The 10835-nt window shown below is 54.2% G+C and overlaps 1 protein-coding gene across 5 annotated transcripts in view; it reads right to left on the reverse strand.

Moving 5' to 3' along the window:
* The window catches only part of LIG1 (DNA ligase 1), a 37800-nt gene extending 31845 nt beyond the window's left edge, over positions 1–5955 (reverse strand). For all 5 annotated transcript variants that reach the window (XM_027037945.2, XM_053210784.1, XM_027037946.2 and 2 more), the window contains exons 1-4: positions 5814–5955; positions 3801–3884; positions 3015–3150; positions 974–1100 (exon numbers count right to left, since the gene is read on the reverse strand). In XM_027037945.2, coding sequence (XP_026893746.2) covers positions 974–1100; positions 3015–3150; positions 3801–3884; positions 5814–5830 — 364 coding nt within the window. In that variant the 5' untranslated portion in view covers positions 5831–5955. The remainder of the gene's footprint in view (positions 1–973; positions 1101–3014; positions 3151–3800; positions 3885–5813) is intronic.
* Between the last annotated feature and the right edge of the window lie 4880 nt (positions 5956–10835).

The raw sequence follows: 10835 nt of genomic DNA on the forward strand, positions 1-10835 counted from the left end.
AAAAAAAAAAAAAGAAGATTGGGAGGGAGCCTGGGTGGCTCAGTCGGTTGGGCAATCGACTTCGGCTCAGGTCACGATCTCGCGGTCCGTGAGTTCGAGCCCCGCGTCGGGCTCGCTGCTATCAGCACACGGCCTGCTTCAGATCCTCTGTCCCCCTGCCCCCAACCTGCCCCTCCCCCGCTCATGCTCACTCTCTCTCTCTCAAAAATAAAAACAAACATAAAATTGTTTAAAGCTTTTGTACGCGAGTGTAATTAACATACGGTCTGTTAGTTTCATGTGTCACACCTGCGACACCCGTCGCCTGCCATCACACGAGGGTCTCTCACCTGTGCTCCCCCTGTACGAGACCTTCCTGATCCCTCAGGGGACACAGGTGCCCCTCCACAGGCTGGCTTCCCATGGACCTTCTCCAGTGTCCCTGCTCGGTGTCCCCAACCCTGTGCGCTGAGCTCCAGCACGCCAGGGCATCGGTGCCCTGAAGGGCCTTCCCGCCGCCTCCTTCCGTTAACTCTCTTCCCTCCCCGTTCCCTGTTTGTTTTTCCTTGTCCTTCAGGGCTCGGCTTGGGGAATCTCTCTTCCACAAGCCTCCCTTGCGTCGTGGCCCCGGCCCCGTGCTCCCGCTGTGAGCTGCACTGCCTCCACGACGGCACGTAACTACGGTTAGAATAACCAACACTTCCTGAGCCCTCACTACGGGCCAGGCCCAATTCCAAGCACTTTACGCCTATTTCCTCTTAACCTCTGTAGGGTAAATGCCCAGTTATGGTCATCTCTGTCCTACAGATAAAGCAAGTGACGCTCAGAGAAGGTAAGTCATTTACCCGAGGTCACACAGCCAGCGGATGGTGAAGCCATGCTCTCAACCACAACATTAAGATCAGAGCTGGGACGAGGGTGGCCGCCTGGTGCAGAAACCCTCGCGTGCACAAAGAGGAGCCACGGAAGGGGCATCCTTCCTGTGTGTCCTTACCTGTGCGCCGCTTCGGGATCCCCGTTGGGGAGAGGCCCGCAGGAGAGGTGTTGGAGAGGGGAGGGCTGCCCTCGGGAAATGTGACAGGGCTGGGAGGGGAGACCTGTGGAGAGCCTGGGGCCGGCTTCTGGAAGGCAAAAGAAAGAGCAATTCTACAGTGAGGGGAGGAATAGGGGCCACCTCCTCGTCGAGGGTTCAGTCCCAGTTCAGGCCTCCTCCTCTCTTACCTGGGCCTCACTCCACCCTCCTGTGAAATTTCATGGTACCAGACTCTCCCCATCACGGACACTAATTTTTCTAAGTGGACTCTTTTTTTTCTCAAGTAGCAGAACTTTGGACTTTTAGCTAGGCATATGATGGCCCAACTAAAAACCCCATTTCCCAGCCTCCCTTGCAGCTAGTGTGGTCAGGAGTGTGAGAACCTCACTTCCCAGCCTCCCTTGCAGCTAGGTCTGGTCAGGAGCCTGAGAACCTCACTTCCCAGCCTCCCTTGCAGCTAGGTCTGGTCAGGAGCCTGAGAACCTCACTTCCCAGCGTCCCTTGCGGCTAGGTCTGGTCAGGAGTCTGAGAACTACACTTCCCAGCCTCCCTTGCAGCTAGGTGTGGCCAGGAGCCTCACTTCTACACAAGGCAACATAAGGGAAAATGATGCACACTTCCCAAGGAACGTCTTGCCCTCCTCACTGGCTGAATATCGACATTCACTTGGACAAGAGCATCCAGGGATAAAAGTAATGGTATAGACGCAGCCCGGGTCTTCGACACGGAGAGACTGGCACACTCATCCTGGACTTTCTGTGCTCGTTAGAAAGAAATTCCTACCTCGTATCTTGGTTTCAAGTGCTACTCTACTCATCTTACAGGGCCCCCTGCCAGTTATTAAGTGATCGCCCCTCAGCTCTCAGCCTACCCCGTCCCCTCTCCCTCACGACGCGGGGACTCTGAGAACCCCCTTCCCACTCCGCTGCGACGCTGTGCATCACGCGGTGCCAGAACGGGGCCCGCGCCAGCCGGATCCAACTGACGGTGTTTCCGACGCTCACGGGGCCTGCGACGTGACGCCCCACAGACACCAGCCCCCTCCGCCCGGTGCCCCTTCCTCAAAGATCTGAGCAGGCCTTCAGGGCACCACCTGTAAGCTCAGAGACCCCGGCACCCGCCAGCCAGCGTCTGAAGGTCTGAACTTCGGCTCTCCGCTTCCAGGCGTGGTGGCTGCATCCTGCGGTGACTACCCCCACGCTGCCTGAAGGAGTTCTACCTTCACCCCTGCAGTCACCCACTTGAAAACCGCATTCCCAGTTGGCCGTTCTCTGTATTAAACTCTCCGCTCAAATCACTCGTGTGGTCTCCTGCTCCTCTTTGGACCCTCATGGATACGGGCCCCAAAGGAGTGTCGTGAAGGCTGCCAGTGACCCAACACCTCTTCCGTGTCTCTCCTGCTCAGAACCGGTCCAAGGATCCCCAGCAGCCCCAGGGCAAAGTCCAAGGTCCTGAAGGTGCCCCCGCTACTCCTGGACCCCGTGAATATACTCAGGGATGTGGCAAAGGGCCATTCAGGCCGCAGAGGGAATTAAGGTTACTAATCAGCTGCCCGTTAAGTGACTTTTTTTTTTAACGTTTTATTTTTGAGAGAGAGCGAGCGAGCGTGAGTCGGGGAGAGGCCGAGAGAGAGACAGAGAGAGACGGAGGATCCGAAGCAGGCTCCGCGCTGACAGCACAGAGCTCGGCGCGGGGCTAGAATTCACGAACCGCGAGATCGTGACCTGAGCCAAAGTCAGTTGCTCAACCGACTGAGCCATCCGAGCGCCCAAAGACGGAAGCAAATGTCTTTGGAAAAGACGAAAAGCCCTCTGACCTCTGGAGAGACCGCACGTCTGTTTTTGAGCCCTTAGTCTGTATCGTGCGTTACTCTCAGATCCGTATGTGAACAGACTCCTCTTTACGCACAAGCCCTGGGGGGCAGGCGCCACCAGGAGCTGATGGGAATTATGGCTCCTCCCAGAAACAGCGGGGAGGCTGGGGGGGGGGGGGGGGAACCTACCTGGCCTTTGGAGGGCGTGAGGGCTTCGTCCTCCTCCTCCCCTTCACTGCCCAGGACCCGGGCCGCCTTCCGCCCTGGCCTCTTCACTGGAGAATCATTCTCAGGCACCTCTCCGTTCCGTTCCTTCAGCGCCACCCTGGAGGGTGGGAAGATGGAGGCGTTCCAGCAGGCAAAGAGGGGGTATACTGCCCTGAACGTTCCAGCGCCTTCCCTAAGTTTCATTCTGTCCCCTTCCTTTCCAGCATCTAACGGGCTTCTTCTGGAGGCCTCCTTCCCTACACTCTTCATCATCCGTCCATCGACCACATCCTACGTGCCCACCTCCTGTGATGAGCGATGCTGGGGAGCGGACGGGAGTCCCTGCTGAGAGCAGAGAAGGCCTCCCTTCTTCAGTCACACAAGCCCCTGGGATGTGGCGAAGGCCATGGCCTCTCGGCTACAGACTATACTTCCCAGCCTCCCCTGCAGCTAGGCGTGGCCCTGTGACGGGTCCTGGCCAACGGGATGTAAGGGGTAGGGTTGATGCACGCAACCCACTCCCGACTGCTCGTCCCCATGTTGTCTTACTGCTGGGACTCTCGGCCTTGCCAACCGCCTTAACAACCCTGAGGTCCTGGATCCGGCCATGACTGAAGCCGGACCTACCTTTGGACTTCCCACTTATCGGAGCCAAAAAAAATTCCCTTTAGGGCTCCAAGACATTCTGAGCGGGGCTCGAAACACTTAGAGCCAAGAGGGTCCTGATCGAGAGGAACAAATTCACCACGTCCTAGCCCCATTACGTACTTTGGAGGTGGCTCTGTCTCTCTGCTGGAGGTCTCTTTCTCCGGCTTTTTCACCTTGCCCTCCTTCTTGGGGTGGAAAAATGACCTAGTGGAACACAGGAGGAGGGGAAAACGGGAATGAATACAGCACAAATGGGTCCTTGGATCGGTGCCCCGTTGTATCGCTTTCGGCAACTCCCTTTGATAAGGAAAGTGACGCTCAGCCGGGGCAGGGGGGAGGGCAGGGGTGGGGCGACGCTCTGCTTATTTTTCCCATCCTGACACCCGACAGCCATGACGCATCCCAATTTTCCTTCAACAAGTACCAGCTAAGCACCTCCTAGGCGCCGGGGACCTGGCCGGGCCCCGGGGATTCGGCGGAGACCCAGACACCAGGCCCCCACCCCCGAGGGGTCGACACCCAGTAAAAGAGGCGATATTAAGTCGCTAAATATAAAATGTCAGGAGGCGGGAAGTGCTCTTATGAAGATAAACAAGGCAAGGCGTCCCCTCTCCACTTGAGACTGGCTCGCCCGAGTGGCTGGCTTCCGGAGACTGGAGTCCTGAGCAGGGATGGTGGGAACCCATTGGTGCAGGCACCTCGCCCACGCTCTGCCGACCGGGTGAGGGAGGCCAGTGTCACTGGGGATGTCCCGTGCCCCCTCCTACAGGGTGAAGCCAGGCTGCTGCACTTCACTGCCCGTGACCCCAGTGACAACAACATCGGACAAATTTGGGGACCGTCTGCAGGCATCCTGACAAAGTCGGAGAAACCGTCCCCCAGAGTGACACCAAAGGGAACGGGGGAGGCATGACAACGAAAGGGAATATGGGATTCCGAAACGCAGCCTGGAACAGAAAAAAGCGTTAAGGGATAAACCGTTGAAATCCGAACATGGCGTGGAGCGTAGTGAACAGTAACGTCCCAGAACCGGCTCCTTCCTGTGGCCGACGGACCAGGCACACGAGGCGTCAACGGTGGAAACCCGGGGCGCCGTGGGCAGGAACCATTCTAGAAGCGCCTGGGTGGCTCCGTCGGTTGAGCGTCCGACTTCGGCTCAGGTCATGATCTCGCGGCTCGTGAGTTCGAGGCCCGCGCCCGGCCCTCTGCTGACAGCGCGGAGCCCGGTGCCTGCTTTGGATGCTGTGTCTCCCTCCCTCTCTGCCCCACCCCAGCTTGTGTTCTCATTCTCTCTCTCTCTCTCTTTCTCTCTCTCTCTCGCAAAGTAAAACAAATAAACACTTAAAAAAATAAATAAATAAAAATAAAACCCGTTCCAGAATGGTTGACTTTAAAGCAGCCAGTCAATCAGCCGATCCAGCCAAGAAAGCCATCAGACACGCTGTCCGCCCAGGACAGGCTACGCCCAGATTTGTCACCATGTGAGAAGAAGGGAGCCTGTGATCTGTGACCTCCCAGGTCTCCAGGCTGGGGGTCCAGGACTGGGTCAGCCTAGAATCCATCCACTCCTTTTGGGAGGGGCCCCTCCACACTCTCCGACTGGGACACCCCCCTCAGAGTCCCAGTGAGAGAGCTGGGGCTGCTGGGTCCAACCGAGCGGTTTCAACTCCACAAGCTGAGGTCTTCCCCTTCTCGTTTCCCCGAGGCCGGCCTGCATCAGGACAGGGTTTCCCAACCTGGGCGCTACTGATGTTTCAGGCCGCCCGTTCTTGGTGGCGGGGGCTGCCCTGTGCACTGTTGTCCAGCAGCGTGCCTGGCCCTTCTCCAGTAGATGCTGATGAGAAGCGCCCCCTCTCTTCCCCCTAGTTATGATGCTGCCGGCTGTTCCCTGGGGGGCCGAACCACCGACTGCAAAGCACCGGGTCAGCACTTCTGAACCCCGTGGCTCAAAACTCTCGGTCGACACACTCACTGTCCTACGCATCGCGCTCCCCGTGTTACCTTCTGACTCTTGGAAATTCCAATTTGAAGAGTGACTCGTGTTCTTCCAGGAAAAGGCACAGAAAGAGAGAGAGAAGAGCAGAGACCTTTAGAGAGTGTAGGACAGGGCGGGGTGGGGAGTTGTTTCCTTACATGATACTCCGCTGCATGGTGACGTCCGAATTCTCTCTCCCCCCTCTCCTCCTCCTCTTCTCCAGCCAGATGTTCCTGAAACAGAAATCCCAATAGTTGGTGAGAATACGGGTCGTGCAGAGACCGAAACACACGGCCCTCCTTCTTCCAGAGAGAAAAAAACCCCACAAAGTCAGAAACATGAGTTCCTCCACCGAGATGAAACTCCCGTTTTTATGGACCGAAATGACTGGCTGGTGGGATTTATTAGCGAAGATAAAGTTCCGGAGGCACCTGGGGGGCTCAGTCGGTTACGCATCTGACTCTTGATTTGGGCTCAGGTCATGATCTCCCGGTCGTGGGATCGAGCCCCGAGTTGGGCTCCCGTGCGGAGTGTGGAGCCTGCTTAAGATGCTCCGTCTCCTTCTCCCTCTGCCCCTCCCCTGCTCGCACTCTCTTTCTCTCTCAAAACAAAAAAGAAAAAGCTCCAAGTCAGAACAAGATAAGAAGGCTCCTCGACGGAACAGAGCTTTCTCCTTATCTAATATGAACACATACTTAAGATCTACAGTTTGTTGTTGTTTTTATTTCAGTTTCCTTTGGGTCTTTTTTTTGCAGGGGAGTTATGTTTTAAAATCAGGGGAAAAAAAACTGTTTTGAGGTGATTATCTAATATCTGAAACGGCCCTGAAACGTGGAAGTCCATTAAATTATATCCACTGGCGTATATAAAACCAGCCACTGAGCAGTTTCTGAGGTATACTGCTCACAGAAACCAGGAGCAAAATATCAGGCAGAGAATACCCATCTCAGAAAGTTCTGTACTGGGGCACCTGGGGGGGCTCAGTCGTTTGAGCCTCTGACTCCTGATCTCAGCTCGGGTCTTGATCTCGGGGTCCTGAGCTCAAGCCCCGTGTTGGGCGTGGAGCCTCCCAACAACAACAACAACAAAAAAAAAAAACCACAAAAACAAAAAAGAGAAGACAAGAAAGGAAGTTGTGTACTGTACTATTCCATTTACACAACATTCTCCAAATGACAAAACTCAGGATGGAGAAGAGATCAGGGGTTTGTCGGAGCTTAGGGACAAAAGGTGGGGAGCGGCTACAAGGGGCAGCACAGTGAGTGCCTTTGTGGAGCTTTTCCACACCCAGACCGTGGTTGTGGTTACACAGATTTACACATGGGTTGAAAATGCACGCGCTCGCGCGCACACACACCCCCCCCCGGACAAACTCTGTGGTCTAGTTCCCGGTACCGTCCCCTGCCAACTTCCTGGTTTTGATATTGGACTCTGGGTATATGTCACCCCTGGGGGAAGACAGGGGTACTGGTTTTACAACTTCCTGTAAGTCTATAGAAATCTTTCAATTAAAAAAAAAAAGGCAGAATCTACGTGCCAATGTAAAAAGAAGTTCTAGGTATATATATATATATACTTTTAATTTTTTTGTTTTATTTACTTAAGAGAGAGAGAGCATGAACAAGGGACGGGCAGAGAAAGGGACAGAGTGAATGCCAAGAAGGCTCTGTGCTGTCAGCGTGGAGCCGGATGTGGGGCTCGAACTCGTGAATTTTGACATCATGACCTGAGCCAAGACCAAGAAGTTGGTCGCTCCACCGACTGAGCCACCCAGACGCCCCAGTATACGTATACATATTTTTAAATGTTTGTTTGTTTATTTTGAGGTGGGGGAGGGGCAGAGAGAGAAGGAGAGAATTTCCAGCAGGCTCCACACGGTCAGTGCAGAGCCTGACGCGGGACTCAACCCCACAAGCCGTGAGATCGTGACCTGAGTCACGTGATCGAGTCCCTAGGAATACTTAAGTCACATTTGAAACAATAATAATAAATAAGAAGGAGGCAGAACGGTGTACGTAATATGCTCCTAATTTTGTAAAACAGGAGAAGATACGATCCTGTTTATTCTTTCGTATTGCTTTTATTTGCCAGATAGAAACTACAGAAGGATAATCAAGAAGCCAACAGGTGTGGCTGGGGGCACCCAAGGCGGCTGGGAGGAAGGGTGGGAACCAGACCTGTCATACCTCTGTCCCGGTTTCATGTGAAACCCTGCGTATCTATTACTTGTTCAATTTCTAGGCCCCATGTAATTATTCAAATGTCATTATCCAGGGGCGCCTGGGCGGCTCAGTCAGTTCCGTGGCCAACTTTGACACAGGTCACGATCTCACGGTTCATCAGTTCGAGCCCCGCGTCGGGCTCTGTGCTGACAGCTCGGAGCCTGGAGCCTGCTTCGGATGCTGTGTCTCCCCGTCTCTCTCTCTGCCCCTCCCCCGCTCACACTCTCAAAATTAAACACTGACATATTAAAAAAAAGAAAAAAGAAAAAATTGTACTTACCCAGCCTCCCACTCCCTCTGGGAAATGCCCTCCCTGCCCCTCCAAGCAGCCAGGCGCCCTGCCTAGCTCTGAGCACTGGATGAAAGTGATTTTACAAATGAGGCGAGAGAAGCAGAGAGGTTGAGTAATTTGCCCAAAGTCACACAGCCTGAAGGGTTGCAAAGCCAGGACCCGAAGACAGGTATCTGGCTCCAAAGTCCGTGTCCTTAACTGCTACCTATTCTTTTTTTTTTTTTCCTTAATTTTTTGAACGTTTATTTATTTTTGAGAGAGAGACAGAGCGCAAGCAGGGGAGGGGCAGAGAGAGAGGGAGACACAGAATCCGAAGCAGGCTCCAGGCTGTTAGCACAGAGCCCGACGCGGGGCTGGAAACTATGAACCGTGAAATCATGACCTGAGCCAAAGTCCGACGCTTGACCGACGGAGCCACCCAGGCCCCCCGAAACCGTGCCGTGTATTGAGCACGGTGATCGTCACGTAATTCGACACGTTTCAAAACCGGCAGAACCATACGCCAAAAAGAGGAAGTTGACTCTATGTAATTTTTTTAATATTAAGGAAAACAAAACAACCACCACCAACTCTTGGAGTTACCAACGACTCAACCTCTTTCTCTCACGCCCAAAACTCATCAACCCATAAATCCCACTGGCGCCGTCTCCAAAAGATCCCCCACAGTCAATCCCGCTGCCACAAATGCTGTCCTAACCCCTCCCTCTTATCCTTCCCAGTATTTAGCACAGCCGGACCTTATAGATTAGAATTTGCCCCACTCTCTAGAGCAGTGCTTCTAACACAATTTTCTGCACGATAGAAACGTTCTGTACCCACGTAGTCCAAAAAGCTCACTCTATCCACATGGGGCTTCAAGCATTTGAAACGCAGCTAGTGGGGCTGAGGAGTTTCTCATTTGTTTCTAATTTAAATTTAAAAATGTACATGTGGCAGATGCCTGGCGGGGGGTGGGGGGGGCTCAGTCGGTTAAGCATCAGACCCTTGGTTTTGGCTCAGGTCATGATCTCACAGCTGGTGGGTTCGAGACCCCGTGTAGGGCTGTGTGCTGACAGTGCAGAATCTGCTTGGGATTCTCTCTCTCCCTTTCTCGCAGCCCCTCCCCCGATCACTTTCTTGCACACTCTCTCTCAAAACAAATAAATAGATACAATATTTATATGTGGCTAGTTGCTACTCTATTCAGCAGTGCAGAGCTAAAATGCTGAGTTCCATAAAGGTAAGGATTTTGTCTACTTTGTTCAGATTATGGCCACAGGACCTAAACCGGTGCCTGGTCCTGAATGCATTGGCCCACGCATATGCCTTTGTTTAAAAAAATCAGGGTAACAAAAAACATCATTACTGAAGAATCACTAAGCAGGATCTTTCGATCTTTCAAAAACCTGGAAGCCACAGGGCAAGGAGTGAAATATAAAAGGTTCTTTAAACAGTTTAGTCTTTCTCTTCTCGTTAATGAAAACTCACATCTCCTGACCTCTCTGCTCCCCTGACCACCCCCCCTTCCACCCACGGAAAATATTTTACACCGTTCCCCTAAATCCGCTACTCTCTCTCATCCTCTGAGGCTTAGAACAGCTCAACGTCCCCCAAAGGCGACTGGGGAAGCTGAGACAGGAGAAGGAAAGTGACCTTTTGCTCAGGGCCACATAGCCAGCCAGCCAATGATGGATACCAGGAATGGAGAGTGCCAGCTCCACGAAAGCCTGGGATTATGTTTACAATACCCCAGCCCACTGAATCAGAAGTTCTGGGAATGGAAGACAGGGGCGGGGGGGGGGGGGGGGGGGGGAGGGGGAGATCTGCAAGCCTAGCAAACTCCCAGAGAATCCTAACACAAAAGGATATTAAGGAAGTCTCACTTAGACTCCACTGGCTTTTCCTTCATGCCTCCCTCTGGCTAACTAACAGGTGAGAGATTCAAACGGGCTGAAATGGGGACGGGGGGGGGGGGGGGGGCCAAGGGGCCAAGAAGTGATGTCCTTGATCCCATTCCCTACCGTCTCTCCTCAATGGTTCCCCGCAGCTTTCAGATGCCAGCTCCCCTTTCCAAAGGTTCATCTCTACCAGCCACGTGCGCCCCTGCCTCGCCTTACCCTTCAAGCCTCCCCCTCACCTAAGGTCATCAACATCTTTCTCTCTTGGCTCCCCAGGCTCCTCTGACCCTCCCTCCACCCCTTCGGGCAACAATAAACCCAATACACCGAGACATTTGATTTACTCTCTCCAGGGCCCCCTCCCTTCCCTGGCCTCGGCCAACCCCACCTCAGCTCCGCTCCCTCATCAGGCATCCACAAAGCCAGACCTCTCCTTACACAGAAGGTTCCCGACCCTTCGTTTGCCCTTTGCCTAGACCTGGACCCTTCCACTAATCTCTCTCTCTGCCCCACCTCCGTCCAGCGGGATTCCCTCCCCACTTAAAGCCGACCCCACCTCTCCTGGAACCTTTTCCCTGGCCCCGCCTGCTAGCATCTGGCCCCGCCCAGTAACAAACCTTTCCCCTCCCCCCTTCCCCACCCCCTTCCAGGTGGGCCCGCCTCCCCGGCCATTCAATCTCCATGGCCCCGCCCCTCCTCTCGAGCGTCTACGACCACGCCCCCCCGCGGAGGCACCGCCCCTCCAGGCCTCTCCTCAAACCCCGTCCGGTCCTGCGGACTCCGGCCCTC

This window comes from Acinonyx jubatus, chromosome E2 (assembly GCF_027475565.1).
Source record: "Acinonyx jubatus isolate Ajub_Pintada_27869175 chromosome E2, VMU_Ajub_asm_v1.0, whole genome shotgun sequence".
Classification (NCBI taxonomy): domain Eukaryota; kingdom Metazoa; phylum Chordata; class Mammalia; order Carnivora; family Felidae; genus Acinonyx; species Acinonyx jubatus.